The sequence below is a fragment of the Rhea americana genome, unplaced genomic scaffold, assembly GCF_003343005.1.
Source record: "Rhea americana isolate MKP2758 unplaced genomic scaffold, rheAme1 scaffold_14, whole genome shotgun sequence".
Taxonomy (NCBI): Eukaryota; Metazoa; Chordata; class Aves; order Rheiformes; family Rheidae; genus Rhea; species Rhea americana.
In genome coordinates this window covers 6,301,172-6,323,896 of record NW_028185483.1, presented here as the reverse complement: position 1 = coordinate 6,323,896, position 22,725 = coordinate 6,301,172, and the positions used below count along the sequence as shown (strand labels likewise).

General features: G+C 35.1%; 1 protein-coding gene across 1 annotated transcript in view; it reads right to left on the bottom strand.

Moving 5' to 3' along the window:
- U2SURP (U2 snRNP associated SURP domain containing) overlaps positions 1-22,725 on the bottom strand; it is a 42,121-nt gene that overhangs the window by 768 nt on the left and 18,628 nt on the right. The window contains exons 14-26 of the mRNA XM_085298641.1: positions 21,874-21,944; positions 21,627-21,786; positions 20,771-20,933; positions 20,186-20,265; positions 19,156-19,243; positions 17,751-17,873; positions 16,189-16,345; positions 15,725-15,820; positions 15,082-15,148; positions 13,725-13,887; positions 4,526-4,636; positions 1,901-2,019; positions 955-1,131 (exon numbers count right to left, since the gene is read on the bottom strand). Coding sequence (XP_085154767.1) covers positions 955-1,131; positions 1,901-2,019; positions 4,526-4,636; positions 13,725-13,887; positions 15,082-15,148; positions 15,725-15,820; positions 16,189-16,345; positions 17,751-17,873; positions 19,156-19,243; positions 20,186-20,265; positions 20,771-20,933; positions 21,627-21,786; positions 21,874-21,944 — 1,575 coding nt within the window. The remainder of the gene's footprint in view (positions 1-954; positions 1,132-1,900; positions 2,020-4,525; positions 4,637-13,724; positions 13,888-15,081; positions 15,149-15,724; positions 15,821-16,188; positions 16,346-17,750; positions 17,874-19,155; positions 19,244-20,185; positions 20,266-20,770; positions 20,934-21,626; positions 21,787-21,873; positions 21,945-22,725) is intronic.

The following is a 22,725-nucleotide window of genomic DNA, read 5'->3' as shown; positions in this document are numbered from 1 at the left end:
AATTTATAAGCTTCCACATATGCCTCTGCCACCTTGGCTAGCACTGATAAACATAATTTCTCATTTCTCTTTTCTTCTATATGGATAATTGTGTTGTGCTGAAAAGTTTTTGGYTCTTATCAAACACATTGAATTTGTGATCTAACCCCGGAGAACAAAATGGATGGTGAGTATATTTTGTAAATTAATGCAGACCCAATGCATTGATCTCATTTAATTTAAATTGAATATGACCACCATATTAATGCTGATGAAAAAAGTAGCAACAAACAGCTTTGTACTTCTCATTGAACTGTTAACTTTCAGTAGAAGAATCTGATTACTGTAAATCTGTGCTACATTTTTTTCAACAGCATCACAGGAATTTCCTCAACATGTCTATGCAATAAAATATTCTAGGCATCTAAAAGAAGTGGAAGCTGAACTTTTGAGTGTGGCTAAAATAGAAACATAAATCCATATATTTAAAGCTACAAAGGCACCAGTGGAATAATAATCTCACTTCAGGCTTAACATTGGCTAGAGAACAATACTTGCATCAGTCTGGAGATCAGGCAGTATTTACTATAGATTTTTTCCAATTAAAAAAAAAAAAGTAGCATGGAAGAGGAGCTTTGTGTAAGCACAAACACAGCCTACTGACTATAATTCCAAAACTTCTATGGGCCACAGAAGCTTTGTGAAAATAAACTAATAAAGCAGCAAGTTGATCTGGTTTAAGCTGCAGTTCTCAAAGTTATCAGTAAGCAAGCAAAAACATAGAAAACATTTTTAGCTTTCAAGACAGAAGGCTGTATACACTGAAMTCTAAGTGTTGTCTAAAGATGTTAATGAGGAACACACAGTATAGTCCATTAAGAAAAAATACTTAGGTAACCAACGTGCTGTGCTAAGATCAAAAAGATATTCACAACTAACTTAGGTACAAYCTGACAAGAGAAGGTGCCGGCTTACCTTTTGCCTTTTTTACTGACATCTCTGGGAGAATCTTTATGCGACGACCGAGAACGTGAACTCTCTTTGTGGGACCGTTCAGAGCGCTCTGAGCGTTCTGATTTTGGTGATGGGGATTTTGCTCGTCTACTGCCRCTGCTGCGAGATGGACTAGGTGAAGCACTGTGTCGTCTTTTCCTTTGTAAAGGAAGCAAATACAGTTATATATACATATACACACACAAAAATAAAAATATGTATTAAAACAAAATGATTCCTTTCTGTAAATACAGCATTTTTCTTGCCAGTTGAATGTAAGGTCCTTTTAAGTATTAGGCGTCTTAATTACTGAAAAATCAGATTCAACATGAAAAGCAGACTTTCTTTGGCTAAAAGAATTAAGGCCTTTGACTCATCTTTGCTTGTAGCAGTGTAGAAACATTCCATCACAATTTCTTGACAAGGTAAGATATTTTACTTATATGCTATGCTTAATGAAACTACAGAAGATTCCAGCTACACAAGTATTAAAGGATCGTAGTGTACAATTGATTACACTATCTAAACCCCTTGTCTTGAAGAATTTTTACAGTAAGATAAGTAATATTTAAACCAGCACAAATTATTTTGTTTAAGTAGCATGACTTTAGTACAGTTTTCTGACCAGTACATTGCAGCCAATCTACTGCTAAAAAACATAGTTCATTGGTTTCAGCTGGTCATTATTTTATCATGTTTCTTCAAGGGTCTAAATGAAACAGAAGAGGAATCTATTCAGAAGAATAAGTCAGTTAGGATAAAAATGCAAATTTATTTAAAACTCTGAAATACGTTTTCATATCCAAAGCAATTTTTTTTTTCAAATGAGACATGTAACACAACCTAATTTCAAGCCTGCCATAGTATAAAAAGATATCAACTGTGAGGTTTTTTCCTCCTATCCACTTTACTACAAGGAAAGCCATACCTCTCTTTTCTTGTTGGTGTACATTCCTCCTTTTCCTTCTTATCTTTGGACCTGGATTCAGATTTTTCCTTGTCCTTTTTGTCTCTTTCCCGTTCTCTTTCCATCTCTTTTTCTTTTTCCTGAATTACAAGAAGCATTAATCGTTTCAGCAGAGGTGTGACTGATCTTTAAGTAAAAATATCCAAGCCATTCACAAACAGCAAAAAAGCACCGACTACTARTGGAAAATAGCATTTAATCTGGGAAAGAAGTAATGGTCACACTGTACACACTCTCCAAACCCTTACTGCTGCTTGCTCAAGAGAAACATTTAACGAACTCTGACAAAATCTGACAAAAGCAAAAAAAAAAAAAAAAGATGATATCCTCTGAAGAACAAAGCATATCTGAGGATCTAATTGGAAATTAACAGTTCCCAGTTTTACAATTTTCAGGGAAATATTACAGCTGTAATAGATTTTTAAACTAAACATTTGAGAATATCAGGAACTTCTTCCTACTTAAACATATGCATTCAACTTCATGACTCCAAATTGAAAATTGAGACAATTTTATAACTACTAGACGTTCAAGAATAAAACAAAAATACAAATCAGGCTCTGCAACAACCTCTACTCTGTCAAAAAATCCAGACATGTTCCATTTCTGCTCACCAACAGAACCACTTTAAAAGAAAATACGCACTGTAAGTACCCCTTGTCTGTCAAAGAGTTAGAAAAGTTATTACACAAAAACAAATCTAAACTGTCCATAAGTTTGAACAGACACTGAAACATGTGCTTCTTTTAAGTATTGTCACTTAAAAAAAAAAAAATAGTAAAATAAATAAATAGGGAGGGAATAACAAATAACAAATAAATAAATACAGGGAAGACATAATACTGGTGATTTAGCTAAACAGAAGTTTTTAGAAGAAAAAATAAAGACATTAATACAAGTGCAGGAAATATCAGGACAGTTATATTACATCTACATTATATAACAAGTCAGAAATATTCTTAATATGGAAGGCTTACCATTAAAATTTACAAATGTCCCTTATCATCATACCTTCCGTTATATGCTACCACCGCATTCCACTAAAATCAATGGACTATTAAGATGTACTTTGTACATTTGGTAGCATAACTGACTTTTTTTTTAATCTTGACAAACAAGAACAAATATATTTAAACAACTGTAAGTTCCTATTCTTTTAAACAGTATATGATACTACTGGGAAATTTACTCTTGGAAAGCTTATGCTCTAGTAAAATAGACAGGAAATGATGACAACTAAGTTAGTGGCAAGTGTGATCAGAATCAGTATCACATTATTAATCTTATACAAAATTATTTTGAAGATAATGCAAAACAAAAACAGTTATTTGCTAACAGGAGGATTATTAGTGTTGTAAAGAACATCAGTTATAATTGTCATGGGATATTTCTAATTAAACATTAATTTCATCATTCAAAGTGAAAACAGAAAAGCCAGATATTACTGGAAGTTTATAGTATTTGAAAACTGGTTGAATTAATTCAACACAAGGCATCCAGCAAAGCTATCAGGATTACAATGCGTGTTCTTTTTAAGTGACTGACACAAACTTTCCAGACTTACTACACAAGTCATTTCTCTGGGAAGTTTTAGGATAGAATTATATTTGAAAGAAAAGATACTCATATAAATTGAAGCCTTAACTGCTACCCTCAAGCTCCAAATGTGTAAACCTACTCCATGGATCAACCGTCTTAATTTTTACAGGTCTCTTTCTGCAAGGTATTCTGCAAAAATTATTTCAGTGAATTAGCCATATATTGAGCACCAAATAATCCAAAACACAAGTGACAGAAAAACACCTAGTGAAAACTGCTGTATTTGTTTGTAGCTTCAAAGAACTGCACAGATAGTTCTAGTTCTGATAACATACCAGAAGCAATATTTCTGCAATTTTATCATTGATCTGTCAGCTTGTAAAGCCAGATCAAAAGAAGCAACGAGCCCTTATCCTCTTTCATTTAACACATTGTCCAAATATTACTTACACTTTCGGTTATGTTTCAAAGATTCAAAAATCACATCACATACATGACACTACTGTTTAAAGCCCCTCTGACTTCATAGTCCAGAGAGGACTACTGAAAATGGCAATGGCACAGAGCTATTCACTTTTGGATGACAGTATGAGCTGGAATTAGCCAGGAAATCTGATACACTGGAGAAGTGCATATGCTGCTTAATACTATTCCTTCTCTTCCTTTGGAAGCCTTTAGCACAACTGATCAATTACCAGAAGTAAAACAAAGTCTTTTGAACATCTTCAATTGACATCTCTCCCTTCCTTGCCCACACCTAACCATTTCCTTTATGTAGTAGGTCCACAAGCGACCCCTTAAGGTTTCAATACACTCTGACATTCTAATGATACTCATCTGTGAAGAGTGAAATGTTACATTTACTTTGACAAAAATAGAGATTATAGCTACTCTGCAGAAAGCACCTGGATTTAGTCATGCAGTTTGACATTACAATGGAATTTTAACTAGAACCATTTGTTGTTTTACTTAATGCCACCTTACATTTGATAAACTCAGTAAAAGCCTATCACAGAATCAGAGCCAAACATAAAGAACATTTCTTACCCTCTGGAGCAGCTTGTCTCTATAGTGTTCAACCTGTTCCTGAAAACTCTGGCCTGGTTTCTTGGGTCTTTTCCCAGACTCTAACTCATCCTGAAACTTCATCACCTTAAGCTGTGAAAATAACACTGACCATTAGGTTATTGGGCTTATTATTATCCAGTTAGGCAGGTGGCTGAAAATGAAATTTCCATAATTTATAGTGTGTGTACTTCATTCTTTCCATACAAGTTTGTACACGACAAGATACTAACTTTATTTAACTGGATCAAAGTAACAAAACCGCATATTTGTCTGCAGGCACCTGCAGTTATTTACAGACATAACAAAAACTAAAAATAAAGGGATTCTTTTTTCCGTTATTCTACTAAGTTCTGTTCCCATCATTAGAACACTGCACCCTAACATTGCTTAGATCATTATCTGCATTTTTCTTTCAAAATGAGATCATTTGTTGCAGGTGTCCTAATACATTCCATTTCAAAATTCTCTTGTCTACTAGAAATTTTTGATTAGAAAGCATCTTTTTTCCACTTAATCCTAAATATTAGAAGATTAAAATTGAACGACTAACACAGTTACAACATAAAACCCAATGAATCTTCTCTTCAGGGTAGTTTGCACAGTCGGACTGGCTGATTTGAGAGATTTTTTTTTATAACAATACTCTTGTGTACTATCAAGCTTCAGAACAGAATTCAGTTCACTAGTGCTGCTAAATGTAACACTAAATTTACTGTGATAACATCCCCATCTGAGTCACAAAGTTAACCAACTGTCACGATTTTTCCATGTGAAACTTTTGTTCTTCTAGATGTACTAAATCCTTTTCCAAGTTGATTCACATCATAAAACTTCACTTGCATTTCTTATTTCTGCTAATCCTTTACTCTTGCTGTGATTTCACAACTGACACGGTCTCTTACAAGCATTCAAAGGTTTTGGGAGGAGGAAGTGCTTGGCGTAAGGGAGGGGTGAGGCCAGACTGTATTTGTCAAGCTTTTTCCAAATGTTTGTGCTCTGACCCTGCTGCATTTCCTCTTTCAACATCGACCTGCATAGTTACAGTTATATGCAAGGGTAGATTTTTCCAGTGCTTGAGGTTTCTTTTTAGCTTTAGTGTCAAAATACTTCTCTCTAACTCCTTCAAACTGAAAATACATCAAGGAGAAAAATGAATAAATAAATAAAATCTTGCAACTGTATCCACTTGATTATGTAACAGGCTTCTTATTCTCCAAATTCTCAATTCCCTAATAYGAAGTAGGCACAATGTTAAATACTGAAGGTTTTTTCTTCCCTCTCAAAAGCAGCAGGCCAGACTGGGTAAGAAGTTACCATCTATTCTAATCAGCCCTCATACTTCATTACCGAATAGAAAGTAAGGGAATTAAAGAAATAAACCAATCACAAGAACAAGTATCTTCAGCATAAAAAAAAACATGCAAGAAAGACACTACTTCAGGCAGAATCCTCTTCAACTGCACAGCTTGCATCAGCCATGCAACACACTTCCATTTAAGCAGAAACAGGATGGAAAAATCCCTTTTTTGAAAAACTGCTATTCCTATCTTGTTTGTCAGRTGCCAAGGTAAATTTCTGAAAAATTCTGCCTCCTTCATTTACAGAGCATGATTCATCTACAGTTGAACGCTTTTCATTTTTGTTTACAACTTAGCCAATCATAGCAAACCCCTATTTATCCAAAACTCGCATCCCTGTGTTGTTTGCCAAATACCATTCAATGCTCCATAAAGGTGAGAAGTCCTCAGCCATTTTACAAATGCAAAAGCTTCAAAAGCTAGAATGTCTCTTGAAACAGTGCATTCAGTGTCAACCTGTTCCTCTTGTTTCAGCAAGAAATCAAAAAGATCAACTGTATTCTCTACCATCAGGTAAACTTCAAGACCATTAGCTTCTTAGCATGTTCAGTATCAAACACAAGGACAGAAGAAGCTTGGTTGATCCTCTTGAGTTAACAAGGAATGAACACATCCATACGATTTTTACTCTCTTCTCCCAGAGAAATCACACAGATTAATCTAAAAAAAAAGTCCCTACAAGATGACTTGTTTACATGTTTAGGCCTACAGAGCTACAAGGCTACTACTGTTTARACATATATTGAAAGTGAGGAAGCACAACTGTATAGCTCAAGGTAACTTAAATGGAAGTAAAACTAGGAACTCAGTAACAGGTTTTACTTGATTTGAATTAGTTACGATTTACAGCCTATTTTGACCAGAACCTATCCCTCTTTTTCCCTGTTCTCTAGAACAGGCTACTAATCTCTTCTACAAAGTAAAATTTATAACATGAGTGAAAAAAGCTCCCACCTCACAGTAGTTTAGTACCTCAGGAATCAGAAAGAACATAACATTAGAATGGCCACCCTGGCTTGGACTAAGGATCTGCACAGGCCAGTATTAAGTGGCCAGGTGCTGATCACGTGGAACAGGTGAAGAAAGATCATGGTCATCACTGCGGAGTACTATCTCCAACTTTGGTATGACTTACACCCAAAAAACAAGCATGCAAAGAAATTGCTATCATCCCCAGCAAGAAACTCTGGTGGGTATATTACCCATCTGATATAAACACTGTTGGTGGCTTCTACCRGCAGAAAGAAGACAGACAGCAGAGGTAACTACATCCTTGAGGTCTCTGCTATAGTTCAGGAGGTTAAAATAATTCAGATACAAAAAACGCTGACCTTTAGCAGCTTGTCCAATATGCATATCACATAAGCCACTACTAGCATGAAATTCAAAATACCCACAGGAATGACTTGAGTATCAATGTGTTACTTTCCCAACAAATTTTGGGGGCACGAGTGGCCAGATGCTCAAGTACAAAAGCAAAAAAATGTTTATACAAAAACCACTATCCAGCACTTTCCCAGACTCCAACTACGTTAAGATCACAGTGCTTCCTCAGCCAACTGCGATCTTCTGCAGAGCAACCATCAACGTACCTCTCTCCCACAGATTTGCTGTACCTCCTTTTGAACCCACGTAGACTTCTCTATCCACAGCATCTTTCTACAAGCAGTCTGTCAGGTGTACTAATTCCCTTGGAAGAGGAAACTAAGTGCAACAAAATGCTCAGAGAGTAGTAACAGCTCACTATGGAAAGATCTTTCTCTTCCATCTTCCTTCTCCATTTGCCTGCTCCAGGCAAAGGATTGCTTCTCCTTCCTTCCCTTTTGCACCAGTTGCAATGTTTTGTCTAAGCCTTCCAAGAGCSAGATGAAGCCACTGATCCAGAAGAAGCCCACTGCCCTCCCTCCCCCACTCCTCCCTCTTTTGGTGAATTAGTGAGTAGCATTGGCTCAGAGAGAGGATCAGCAAATGCTAGAGCTCCAGTTAGGACCAGGATGTTCCCCTTTCAGCAGAAGTGAGCAGTTAGATCAGATCAGCTCATCCTACAGCCTAACATGCAGCACAATATTCTCAAGAAGAGAGAATTGCAATCTTGGGCAAACACTTCAAAACACCAGCACCATCACTGTGTTCTGCAAGAAAAAGAATGACTTGAATATAAAAGTCTGGAAAGAATTCTCAGAAGACTCATACAGCTCAGAATTAATACACGAGCTTCTAATGTTTGATCATCTCCCTTCACCATTTCTATTCTTAGAGCGTTCACTATTCTTAGCACACTAGCTATTACCAATGCTCTTCTGATAATCTCCTTGTAGGGTATATGATGCTTATATTTCTATTATGCAGTCACAGGTTCCCCTCTAGGGGAGAGAGATTCTTAGAAATTAGGCTTTATTCTGCATATCTGATCTATGAACATTGCAAGCACTCCGCTTAGTAAACGTGCACTCAGAGAAAACTAATTTACTCACACTGAATTGGTTATTCTTTTATTTACTGTCCAACGGACAAAAATAAGCCCGTTTGTCCCTAGGTATAGAGATTTGTTGACTTCATCTAGATCATCTCCAGATTCAGTAATATACACAGTAATACAGAAGAGGAAAGTTTTTCAAAWTTGTTTTGACAAACTTTGAAATACTAATTTCTTGCTTGCGTTTTAGGCACTGCAGTCTCCCACAACAGAGAATTTAGAGGTTTTCATTAGCAGCATCACTCTTAACAGAGACTGCGATGCGGAAACGTCAAACAACATGGGAGTTCCACCAAACGCTCCAAAGCAGGGATCACATTTCTCATTAAACATGAGGAGGTATCCCATATAAGTCCTGGAGAAACAGCTTCATCTAGGAACAAAAATAGTATGCCTCATGCCTTTCAATATTCATCTTGAAATTCTCCCCTGCCCTCTGCTCAAATTCAGCTGAACAGACGTTTCAAAGATCCAGCTTTCCTAGAAGTTGAGGCCTTGATTACAGAACAACCAGTAAGCTAGCAAATTGCATAAAAGAACATCTTCTTGCTCCCCTGTTCAGAGAAACCACAAACTGATGGAAATTGAAGCCCTGCTTGTAGCATTTTGCATTCTGACACAAACAGGTGTTCTGTGGGTAGCCTCACTTGCTTAAAATGAATCTGTTTTCAAAAGCTGCTCAGAGTTTTCTATGATCTTCTGCTGATACTGCCTGCATGCATAAACAATACTCTCAGGAGTGAAAAGAGGCTTTTTAAGAAGAGGTTGTTCCACAGTTATAAATCACTTCATAACTTACATGGCCAGGTTCAACTACAACTTATTTGAAGTAAAGTAGGTGCATACTATATACTAGACTACTTTCTAGCTCACTAGATGTATCGCTGCACTCCTATCTAGAACGATCATATACAGGAGAGACTTCTGAGCAGACTTCAAGTCAACAAAAGTGTTTTACTTATCCTTAAAACAGACTCAGCCCAGCAATAGCTGCAACAAGTCCTGGACTTCTCCAGCAGCAGAGGAAACAAAAAATTGGTTTGAAAACATAGGTTTTCCGATGAGTCTAAGGGCAATGGAATTTCTGTAGCTMCAATATTATTAACTGATGACAGTTATACTGATACACAGATTTCAAATACATCTTCAGTCCTAACAGGACGACTCTGGCATGCTGAATCTCACACAAAGGATGCCATGTGTCTTGCAGTTAAACAATTCTACACTTGCATCTTTGTGTAAAACAGAAGCAGATCCAAAGATTTAAAATGGACCAAAATCTCTGCTGAATTAAGATAGCCATTTTCTTAGGGAGAAGTACTACTATAAATAACAAAACTGTTTGTCTCTTGTTTGACTAGCAGTCTCATCTGTTATTATTAAGACCTTGTAAGATGTTTAATGTGTTTTTTTTTGTCACTTTGCAGTGGCCTCAAATCAGCTAGATTAGCAAGCCTCATTAGACAGCAAAGAAATCAAAGGGTTACACTGCTATAAGGACGACTTGAAACTACGAGCATCAGGTATTTCCTATGACTTAGATGTACAAATACCTGAAAATGAGCCCTCTGCATACGAGGTACCATAATTCAGCAAAAGAAACAAGGAAAACTGCATGAACTTTAGTTTCTTGATAAGGGTTTAGAGGGTCCTTAAATCCAGAATAGGCCTCAGATAATGACCTTCCCCGGGGATTATGTTCTTACATTTTGCTCTAGGCATTCTCTGTTGGAGACTGAATACTAAGCTAAAGGACGTTTAATCTGGTCTAGTACAGCAACTCATATCAAACTAAAGGGAGTAACTTTCTTTTCTTTGTGACATGTAGGAAAAAACTCTTTGGCTCCTGGTGGCAGAATAAATTGTACCTCAAATATCATGATCTGTTTTTTGTGAAACAAGTCTGTGTTTATGCATGGGGCAGAAGAGGTATGAACAGAGCAGAAACTATATAACAAAACTATATAACAGAATCCATCCTACCTCATCTGGAGCTGAGTGACATGTAGAAGAAAACTGAAGATCATTTATCTTCTACCTCAGATCAAGCAATCTTTGAGGTCTTTGATTTAACCTCAAATTAAGCMAGCTTTGAGGTCAAAGGTGGCTAAAGCAAAGGTTAGGAATGGCAGCTTACTAAGGAGGACAGCCATCTCCTTTGGCTTTGGGGCTTTTGGTAGCAATGATGTGTCCAGATTGATGAGATATCTGCCTCCTGCTGCAGGTGAAGCCCGCACTGTGAATTTCTAAGGACAGAATTAAAAATCCTTATGCAGCACCCAACYGATCTGTAATCTTTAACGACTTTGCAAACGAAATGACAAGGTGCTGAAGACATTACTGTACCTTCCAAAATGAGTAACTCCATAGTAAGAAAGCCTTCAAGGCTACAACAGTYACCACAGGAAAGTTACCATCCACGTTTAACATCAAGTTGGAATCGGGGAAAAAAAAAAGGAAAAAAACAAACACTAACAGAACATCTGCTGCTTTTCTGACKGGATGAAAACTGTTCTTCGGGTAATCCCACTTTCTAAAGCTAAGGAGATCTGCATTAGTTAAGTGTGCCAAAGCAGTTTGATACAGGTCAGAAGCATGAAAGAATAAAGTCTTAACTCTAAACTTAATTCTTGAAGCAGATTTTTAGGAGATGATGCCTCTGACACTTTACAGGAGATGGGCATGGACTTTTGAGATTGAAGTCTTTCTATAATTTGGAGATCAAAGTCAAGAACCTTAGAGCAATGTCTAAGAAGAAAGACATTCGTCCTTCACTTTAGAKCTGTGAGTTTTGGTACCCTGTGAGGAAACAGGCTTAATGAACAATTCAAGACAATGTAAAATTATCATTTTTCTAACATTTCACAGTACAGAGTCCTCTTCACAAAATAAAGAATATTTTTGTCTTTTACATTTCCTTTTTCATATGTAGCAAGCTCACTACTTGCAGTCAAGGACAGTCTCAAAATGACAACATTTGAAAGGGACAGACACAGAGAGGTACACATATCTAGCACTTTAAAGACCAATTCTGAAATATGAGTTATAATGAAAAGTAGACAGCAATCTTTCTACAGTTAAACAAAAACAGTGAAGAAATTACTGTTCTTTAATGTTAGGAAGCCTCTACTCTTACTAAATTCTGGAAAGAATTCATACATCAGCAAGGTTAATAGGGGAAGGAAGGGGGAGAAGCAAACAAAGGGTTAATACCAATTCATTCTGATGGTACCAGTCTCTGCTACATGTAGCCTGTGCTGACAGGGCAAAAGTTTGTTTACTACCTTGCTTCCCCCTTCCAACTGACAAATTTATTAACTTTGTCAAGAGAAATCATTGTTGCCTACACTGCACAAGTCTCCTGAAAACACATGAAAAAATTTGTTTCAGCTGTCCCAGTCACAGTGTAAGCTGCCAGAGAAAAAGACTGAGTCTTTCTTTTTTAAAAAAAAAAAAAAAAAAAAGATTTTAGATGACATTTTTAGCAGTGTCTGTTAGATAGTACAACTTAAAATTAGTAACTGGATTTTTCTCAGATCCTCCCCTCAAATTTTCTAATGGGTATGTTCTTTGGCAAGGATTGGGTACACAATAAGAAGAAACTTGGAGTGTAAACAATTGAAAGCAATACAGGGAGTAACTTTTATCATAAGTCTGCTGAAGAAGAAAACTCATTTTTTTCCCTGACAATGACAAATGTCAATAAAAATTTTAAATTTTAAGTACTTCTATACATAGTGTCTGAAATATTCTGAAAGTGAAGAATTTACATTTCTTTTCTGGTGATTCCAAGTCTGAAACTGAGATGGTAATTCACTTACCACAAGGAATAAAGATGGCAACATGAATTTGAAAAACTCAGGAACATTTACCAGCTAAGACTGTTGTAGACAGGGAATACACTGACAAGAGAGCTTTTGGTGCAGTACGAATTTGACAGTAATTAAAGTAAACCACTTCCTAATTTGCTTGAACAGGTGTTAGGGTAACTTCTATAAAGCAGATATTCAAACGGAACAGAGGCATTTCCATAACTGCTAAGTCATTACTGCAGTAAAATGAAAACTAGTTACACTTGTACTTTCGTAAGTCTAACATTATGGGTTGTTTTTTTTTGGTTTTGGGTTTTTTTTTTTTGCCACCATGAGTCAAGTCAGAATCAAGTTCTATTTAGCTTTTTTCAAAGCATTTGCTCACTTCAAATAGCTACGTACCATGCGAACTTTCAAACCGGTATGCTAAGCAAAAGGTATATACTCACTTGGTAATAGATCACTAATTCTGATAATCTGAATTATTAATCAGAAGCATACTTCAGAGAAATAAAGGCCGTGATGCTTTAGAATATTATACCTGTAGATCTTTACAGAATATTACAGGAGTTTGCCAATCTACCTTAWTAGTATGCTGTAGCATGACATTGCCACATTCAAAATACTACCCAAATTATAACCTATAACCTGGAGATGCTACACCTGCAACAAATAGCTTAGCAACCTGTTAATATCATTTCAATGCACTGAATAGAAGGTATAAAAGTGTCAGTATTCAGTCCATCGTGGGTTTTAATACTGAAAATAGGCTGGAAATAGCATGCAGTTTTAAACTTGTTTTTGCATGACACTGCACAAGAAAAAGGCTTCACTGCTAGACAGAGTTCATAAAAAAAATTCAAGTTCTAGCCATCTTCTCACTGAACAACCATATGCTTGGAAGCCAGAATGAAGGCGTAAGAATCTGTGCTCAGCAGCCTTAACAGATATGCTAGCAACCATGCCTGGAGAAAGGATAAATGAATAAGYAAGCGCTATATACCAAATTTAAGTCTTTAATTAAAATGCCCCATTTTCACAATCACCTAGCTTAGCTGCATCCTTGTCTGCTGTCTTAAGATAGTTTTCAGAACAACTTTTCAGTGTAATAAATAGAGACACAAGACTTCATGGCAAAAGACAGAAAGAAAAAGAGAAGTGTAGGACTAAGGCCACATTCAAAAGTCATCCCCATTTGCCAAAAAAGTGGAATCCAAGCCAAAAAAAAGAAGAATCCAAAGAAACTAAAGCTGCCAGTGGTACAGGGAAGGAGGACACTGGAAAAACAGCATAATTCTCAGACTGCAATATTCCCTGACTCAATTTTTTATTTTTTGCTGCATTATTTTTTAAATCTAAACAAGGCAAGACTGTAAACAAACACACCTTTATAAAAATACATCAAACTAAAGAAGTCTTCTATAACCAGACAATAATTATTTCAGGAAAAATAAGTCCCTATTGTATGTAGAAAAATGGGCAGGGGAGGTTGCAAGGGGATGAAAGAGTAGAACAAAACACCTCACGCTGACCTCTATCTCTCTGAGTTTGGCACGCTTTTCTTCACTCATTTCTGAGTATTTGACTGATGACTTGGATTCAGGCATTTCTTCTTTAATAGGATTGGAATACATGTGTTGCTCTTCTGACTTAGAACTCTGAGTGTCTTCCTCATCTTCACTTTCTTCTTCTTGACTTTAGGGAGAACAAACAGAATTAACCAGTACGTATGTATTTAAGACAACAAACTCCTACAAAATCTATTATCTCTACTACTAAGTTTCTATGATTAGTTTCTGTATTATGAAATCTATTAAATAAGATTGGCTGCAGAACTTCACATATGAGAAAAAACAACCACTTGTGGTATAGATACCTTAATATTTCCATTTAAATCATTACTTTTTATAATTCAGATAATTTACACTTTTCCTATAAACAGAGCACAAAAAATTTCTTGAAATTTACAGTCAAATTCGTAAGTAACTCATAGTCAACAAAACAAGTCCACTACCTCAACAAAATCCCCAGAAGTGGTGTAATTGTGCTTTTTAAGATACAGTTAGTTCTATAAAAGAACAAAAATAACACACTTTTGTGAGGCAAACCTGAGTGATGTCATATACTTAAAATGGTATTCTCAGATTGGCCACTAGAGTGCTGCAGTACGACACATAAGGCAGTAAAATTTTTAAAGCATTACTAATAGATGTTCACAATTGTTTAAAGAACAAAATAAAAGGCTGTTTAGGAACAACAGATGGTATGGGGTTTATTAACATCCCAAGAAACACATGCATCAGAACACTACCCACTGTACTTTGTGTCTAAAGAGAAAGGCAAATTTTTAGATGCATTCATGCAGGTTTGACGAATATTCAAGATCCCCAAAGTGTACTACCTTAGCTTTTACTAGCTGACATTAAATGAGTTGCCAAATTACCAACAACTTAGACACTACAACTGGCAACTCTACAGAAGAGTATAAATTATCACATTAGAATTATGGTGTCTCAGAAAGAATGCTGCACTAAGATCCTAATAATCTCCATTTTCTTATTTTCCTACTTTCAGATTTTCATCTTTGTTTGCTCTTACAATATACATAGTTTACAGGGACTTCTGAAGAAGCTCAGCCTCAAAGGCAGAAAATTAGTATGTTTTCATCAGAATGACAAAGTAAAACTATTTTTAGGTGCTCTCAATTTTAAGATAGTAGGCAAAAAACAACTTGTTAAATAATGTGCTAGTAAAACACAATGCCAATGGAAATGACTTATAAAAAACATTTTAAACACAGAAGTTGTACCATTCATTTTAATTAAAAATATGCTATTTAAATAAAGATGTCAGACTTCTAAATTAGGAAAAAGAAATCTAAATCTTTACTTTTGATTTTCCTCTTCCTCAGATTCTTCATGTTGGTCAAAAAGCTCCCATTTAGAAGTTGTAACAGCTAGAAGAGAAAACAAGGTAACTGAGCAACAAAAAAGCTATCATTTCATCTGAAAATCAGTATTTTAGATATTACAAACATTACTATAAAATCTCAGAACATCAAGCACTTAATGCAAAGACTACCTATTTCATAGAAATAAATATTCAAAATTGTACTTCATCAGAATATTTAACTATATATCTGAGTTATTTACTTAAATTGCATATATACCATTCTTAAGAAAAAWTTTTTGAAAGCAGTCAAGTGTTTCTCACTTTGGAAAACCTTATCATCCAGACAAAAGGATCATCAATCACATAGACAGATTTTTCCAATATTTATTTGTAATGAATTTCCAAGTTAGGCAGGAAAATAAAAACAGAAGAGACTATTTCCTTCATAGAATTTATAACCAAAAAAAGAAGTCAAAAGTTAAAAAAAATCTTTCTGTATTACTAAAGAAATCATACTACTGTTTTTAGACAGCTTAATTGAAAACAATCATGAAATAGACAAATGATCACTAAACAAAACATTGAACTTCCAATTTATTTAGAAAAATGTTCCAGTTCAATAAATACTTCGCCAACTAACCCTGAGCTTCCAATTCTGATTCATCCACTGCTTCCCACTTTGAAGGGGCAACTTTAAATATTGGCTCATTCTTTTTTGAGTCTTCAGTTGTATCCACTGTTGGAGGAGAAGACACAGAAAAATCATTTCCAAAGTTCTTCAAAACTCAAAAATCTTAATCTAACAGTCAGATTTAAATATTGAAGTATATTATGCCATTTCACTACTTGCAGAGGAAAAAAAWTAGGATTTAGAGCCTGATAAGCATTTACCCATAACATCAGAGGGCATCTATTATCTGAAGCGATTACAATCTAAAAGTTATTTAATAAACTAATTCTTCTTAGGATAAATTGAAAATAATCAATTCAACATTTTACTAAGCTGTATGTCATGCTGATTCTTGGCTGTATCAAAGGACTTGTACGAAATTATCATCAAAAATTGAAAATTTAAATTGCAAGTAAAGTTGAAACATTTCTTACAGGGTACTCCATCAAGATCATCATCTAGTGATTTAATTGGGACTCCATCAAGATCATCAATAGGAGCAGCATCAATAGGAATTCCATCCACATCTTCTAGTGGAGCACCGTCAAGCTCCTCCTCAATGGGAGCCCCATCAAGATCATCTGGTACTTCCTATAAGCAAATAATTATCAAATTCTTACAGAAACAAATCTTTTTTTTTYCCTTTATTTTTCCCACTATTGATTCATGTCTTTTTAAAGAAATAGCTTTAAAAAAGAACTTGAAATACAGCCCCTTCTCCTCAACTTAACGTGATTTTTGCTTCCCAGTATAACTGCTTATTTCTCAGAGAAAAAAAAAATGACAATAGACTCCTATATGAAACTGTAAGTAAGAACTGGGAAGTTGTCCACAAGATACTTGAGATTTTGCAGGACCTACATACCAAAAGAAGAGTACATACTAAGCRGAGATCTTAGCTTGAAATGAGCTAATTACATTCAAATAAATCTGATGTACACTTACTACCTATGAAAGACTCCCTGACACCCTGTAAACTGAACAACTAACAGAAATAAACTATTCAACAGGAACACAAATACTATTAACACATGTAAATAAAATATATACTTGTATATGTTCAGGTGTGCTTTCCTTCACATATATACATATTTTCCCAGCTCTGTTGTTAAGGGAAATAACTAACCTTCCAATTACAATGTAGTTCACCTGCTATTCTGAAAGCCATGTCTTTGCGATGACAAAATGAACTTACCCTAAACATACATCTATTTACTGGTTCTCTTTCTCTCTTAATTCTCCTTAAATAGGATGCATGTGTAACTGTAGACAAATTGGTACACAGCCACTTGGTACTAACAAGTGCTCTGGAAAGTCTTAAGCATAAAATTTTAAAATTGAATAATAATTTATACCTGTCACTACCTCCACGAAGATCCCTAAATACTCTGTTAAAAATAATCTCTGTCATAAAAGAGATAAATGCTGTAGCGTAACTAGAAAGCTAGCAATTTACTGCTCTAACACAACACAGCAAAAATCAGAGCAGAATATCACCAGTAAGCCTTCATTCTTTTCAAACTAAGGAAGCTCACAGTGCTCTATTAAATCCAAATGTGACATTCACACAAAAAGAAAGTGAAAAGGATGGTTCAGGTTACCAGATGCCAAGCTATTTAGTACTCTGAGGAAATAAAACTAGTACCTGTAAAATTCACTGATAGATTACTACAGTATTTCCAAAACAAAGCAAATGCCTGTCATTCTGCACTGGTCTTTGCTTTGAAATACTTTCACAATATAATTCCACCACAGTACATAATCTGCAAGCAACAAATACATCAACATAACTTTCATACATGTCCTTAAGAGCAACGATGTGAGGGTAGTGGTGCCATTTAAGTATGCCAATATATTCAAGATTATAATTTATGGATTTTGATTAATCTCTGTTACAAAGCACAGCTGTATTCACCCTAACAGACATGTCAAAATAATCCTTGCCAATTCCACTGGATGTCTGCTAGCACCACTAAGGATCAGGCAAACCACTTACCTCTGTTTCTTTATCTTCCATGATATTTACAAGCCCCAGGAAAATATTCTGTAGTTTGATCAAAAACGGTTCTGGATAGATGGCCCAGTCTTCCCACGCTCGGAAGCAGGTCATTACCCGTTGCTAGAAACAACAAAAAAGAAATGATAATAAATTTGTAGTGGAAGATTTTAAATTATCAGAAATATACTATAGGGAACCATAGTGCTAAGAAAAAGATGTTCCACAYTGGGGTATATAACAGATGCTATGCTGGGAAAGACTAGTAACTTAAATTTTTTTAATCTCACTTGAATTTTGTGTTCATGTTACTTTATCAATTTCAGATGCTCACAGTTCCTATACCAATGGTAACTTTCAATCTGCACAGATGTTCAGAGCCAGTATCTCTCCTAAATGCAACAGCAAATATCTTCCCTTTTGTAGAAAAAGAAATTAACACTAGCTTATTCATATTACTGAATTGAAATTACGTCCCTATCACCCCTTAATCTTTGATTTAGGGAAGGAAGGGGCTCAAAAGTGAGTTACAATTGAAATCACCTGCTACAGCTCAAGCTTGACACATTAAATGCAGCTAGGGATGCACACTTAAAAAAAAAAGTTTACCACATAATTTATTTTTTAAAAAATAGCAGGTAGCTGAAATAAGACTAAGCAATTGATCTAGGACAACTGGGAGAGGAGAAGGTAGAAGAACCAGGGAAAGCAAAAATATATAACACAGAAAGGCTAAATGTACTGCAGTTTAACAGTCTGGTTTAGAAATGGAAAAAATAAAAATAAAAGGCTGCAGAGGCATCTTTAAAAATAAGAGCAGAAAGAGTAGGACTGAGTACTTATATAAGAATGGCAAGAAACAGAGCACTAAACATCTGGAAATCACTCTCAACCAGCCATGGACAGACTGCTTACTGGACCTTAAAGTCCAATTATCACCAAAAGCATTAAAACATAACTTCATGCTGCTATGCCCATCAGTTTCTTCTCACACTGAGAAACCCAAATTTATTCTGAAAACTGAGATCTAAAGTGGTCCAAAACAATTAAAAAGCTAAGAAAGGCCTTTCTGGTGCCATTCATGTATCRGATAATCTCCTAGCTCCACAACTATACACATACCTGCGCATTTCATCTGTTCCATACTAATTTTGTTCCTAACWTTTTATTCAGACTTCTCTTCCCCCTTAGGCAAAATGTTTTAAATACAAAAGCTGCTTTTCCTTCAATAATTTTAAAATAGCATGGTCAAGTTAAAAATCTTTGTGAGAGAAAACATAACAATAAAAAACCTTTTAGTTAGAAAGCTCGAGGTTTAAACCACCTATGATAGAATGTCATCTCTTGTGTAGGAATATCTATTCATTTGACTTCAATGTCAGGTAAAGAACAATGAAATACATACCTTGAAATTTTCAGACTGTAAATGGCCTTGTATTGTACGGTAAGTAGCATTGAGATCAGAGAATATCTGACATAATTTTGTTTCAAAACTAGAATTAAACATATATATTTCTTTGGTTAAACTTTGTAATGTAAGTATTTTCTGGACATATATAATTCATAAAAAGTACCTGGAAAACAGTAGTCAAAAGGACTAGGGCTCTGATCCCTATAGTAGTCATGAACTGAACTATAAAGCAAATATTATTACTATACATTAAATCACCATTGACAACAACAGAAATGTGTGAAGGCAGATAATTCACATCTGCTGCAGTCTCTTTATACAGCCTGAAAACATTGGAGAAGGATAAAAGRAGTTTTACAGCCTTACATACCACCAAAGTATTCTCTCAAAATTCGATTTGCTTAAAAAAAAAAAAACTTAGTTATGTTTCCATTTTAAATTACTCAATGAGTAATATTCCTCAAAGAAAGCACAGAAATAGCTCCCTAGTTTCTCTTGAGCTTCTTTCACAAAGTGCARCAAATAAATTGGCAAAGCAAAGACATGCTGCAACAAGAAACATTATCTGAAATCTCTGAAGTTTTACAACATGCTGAATATTCCCCATCACGTTATCATAACGTCATAAACTTGATTAAAAACAAAATTTAAGATAAAAAAATTCAATTTTTAAAATTTTTTTCTTTGAATGGATTATTTGCCATACCATAACTACAACGTTATCTACAGCCTCTCTTTCTAAAAACAGATGCACATGGGTCATTGTCACCTCTGTGAGGTTCCATGTAAGYAGTCACTAGAATAGGGCATATATACTTTTTCGTATTACAAAGCATCATATGCATTGATGTATATGCTAATGTGCTACATCATATATGTTTTCATGTAAAGACAACATAGGTATCATCAGTGTCATAAAGACACATTTAATCAATTCTCTACTATCACATTTATCCAAACAGATACAAAAGACTGAATATAAGGATACTCTTTTGTAACCAAGCACCTAAAATATTGTACTTACAATTTTCTATAGTATGAAGCATTGGCAACTTTAGCTGAGGAGTTATATAACACATCTGACACCAGATACAGTCTTGCAATCTACAATGGAGAATGTTCAAATTAATATAACTAAGTTTAAATTATCCTGGAAATATAAGCATTTTTTTGAAGCGATACAATATTGTTTAAGCTATCTAGAAGCACAACTTAGCAAGTTTAACACAATCATGTGGTTAATAGAGATATCAATGCGCAATTAGCATCCCATCACACAAGAATCACTACAACTATAACATGAAATACATTCCTCAAATAGTATTACAAAGGACAGTGCAGCCTTCTGATTTTTTATTTCTCATCTCGGAATATACTATTCTGCTGTTTTCAAATTCAGAGGAAAGCAGAACATTAGTTACTAGAAGGCCCAGTATGAACAAATATTTTTCACAAAACCTCACAGAAAAACCAGATACTTGAATTCAAATTCTGGTTTTAATACAAAACCTCAACACAGCCTGAAATAMTACTTGTAAATTACATACACATGCTGTAAAGTGAGCTCTCCTCCAAAACCACAACAACTAATTATATAAATTCTCCATACCTTCTTAGGAAGAGGAGTCTTCAGAATGGACAATGACTCCGTAATACAGTCTACAATTTCTTCAGCGGCTTCCGCGTTATTTAGACAGAAAACCATTGCATCACCAATATCATTCTTACGAGGTGTTAATCCACGCAGAATTTCCTCCAGTTTGTCTCTCTGTCTGAAATATCAGGAATTTAATACTTTCAATTAAAAAGAAAAAATAGTACTTTGAAGATTTTCCATTTGAAGAAGTTTGGAATTTTACATAGTTTGGACACAAATAACATTAAGTAATTTTATAATCTGTTGCCCAAGTTTTTTCAATGACTTGGGAGTACGTGCATGTATTAGCACATGCCAACTACACAAATAAAGAACATGCATAAATTTCTACTCAAGGCTTGAGTATATATAAAGAAAAAAGAACTGAAAAATAGCTAGCACAGAGGATCAATACCTCTAAGTATAAAATAATTATCCTTTATCGTTTAGTTAAAGCAGAAATCAAAATGGATAAATCTGAAGCRTGTACATCATCTGTGCTGTGGAATAAGAAATGTTAGACTAAGAAAGTTAGAAAGAAACAATTATTTCCTGTTCTCCTACTCCATATATAGAGAACACTCTCTTAAGAGCATCTTTTTGATCCCTTAAAAAAAGATACAAGGATCTAACAAAATTTAGAAGGTATTTAGCCACCAGCATCATTCAAAATCCAATAATATAATATAGATCCTGAGGTTAGAAGTCTTTCTAATATTACAACAAGCACTATAAAATTTTAGGGACAATACAGCTACAAAACCCAGAAACATAACAGAAAAGATGATTAGCAGTTAAGACAGCACTAAAAATTGAAAGAAGCTCATACTCTTCCTTAAGTGCGCCCTTCTTGTTAGGTTCCTCTACAAACGCTTCTGTTTCTTGCTCTTCTGACATCCCGTGTAGGTATGGATTTAATGGTGGTGGCCTCCAAAATGATCCATTTTTGAACATACGGAAATCTTCTGTCCTCCACTTGGTTGGAGCATCTCCCTGGAAAGAACAAAAGTATTTATATTTTTGGTGCTCTTTTACCTTATTGTGTTTAAATGTATGAACTGTCACTAAAATTCTACTTGCCTGAAGAATTGAGTAAAGCTTCCATCTGTAATATACATGGGCTGGAGTCTGGTTTTCAAATAAAAACCTAAACCAGAGAACAAAGAAAAGACAGAAAATATGTTAAAAGGTATTTAACTGAAGTGTAATTTCAAAGGAAGTAATCAAACTAAAGGAAGCAATATCCAACCTTTGCCCACAATCCCAGCATAACTACCAAGCAAAATGAAAATAGCTAGAACCATGCACACTTGCAGTACAGTTGTGCAGAACCAGCATAAAATCCTCCTCACAATCTGCAAAGTGAAATGCAAAGTTACACAAAGGCACAGCACCTCTCTCATGAAATGAGAGTGCAGCCTCAAAGTAAAATGTGAAAAATCAATGTGAAGAGCTACTATTGAAGCTACCACAACACAAACCAGGAAGGAACTCATAGGTGTACAGTTAGCTTACTCAAAATTCTGTAACAAATGAATTGGCGTTTTCTAACAATAAACTCTGTCAGAACACTGATAAAAAAACCCCACAAGATCAGAAAAAAACCACATTTTTAAGGATCAAGTGTTTTGTTCTGACTTGTATATTCTCTCAATTTGTATAAAAGTTAAAATGAAACATTTTGACCTTACTGTAAATAAAATATTTTCATAAGGTCATTCAATACTTCCTTGAAATAAAGATTTTCAGAGACTGCATCTCACAAGAAATCCTGAAATTGCATTTTGGATGCAGTGCATTTTTATTGCRTTACAGAAAAAAGCTGGAAATTCTGACAACTTCATCATGTTAGTTGAAGTTTAATCCTATTTGCACTGAGGAAAAGAAATGACTCCCAGACCTTGATAAAGGTAGGAGATTAGGCTCCA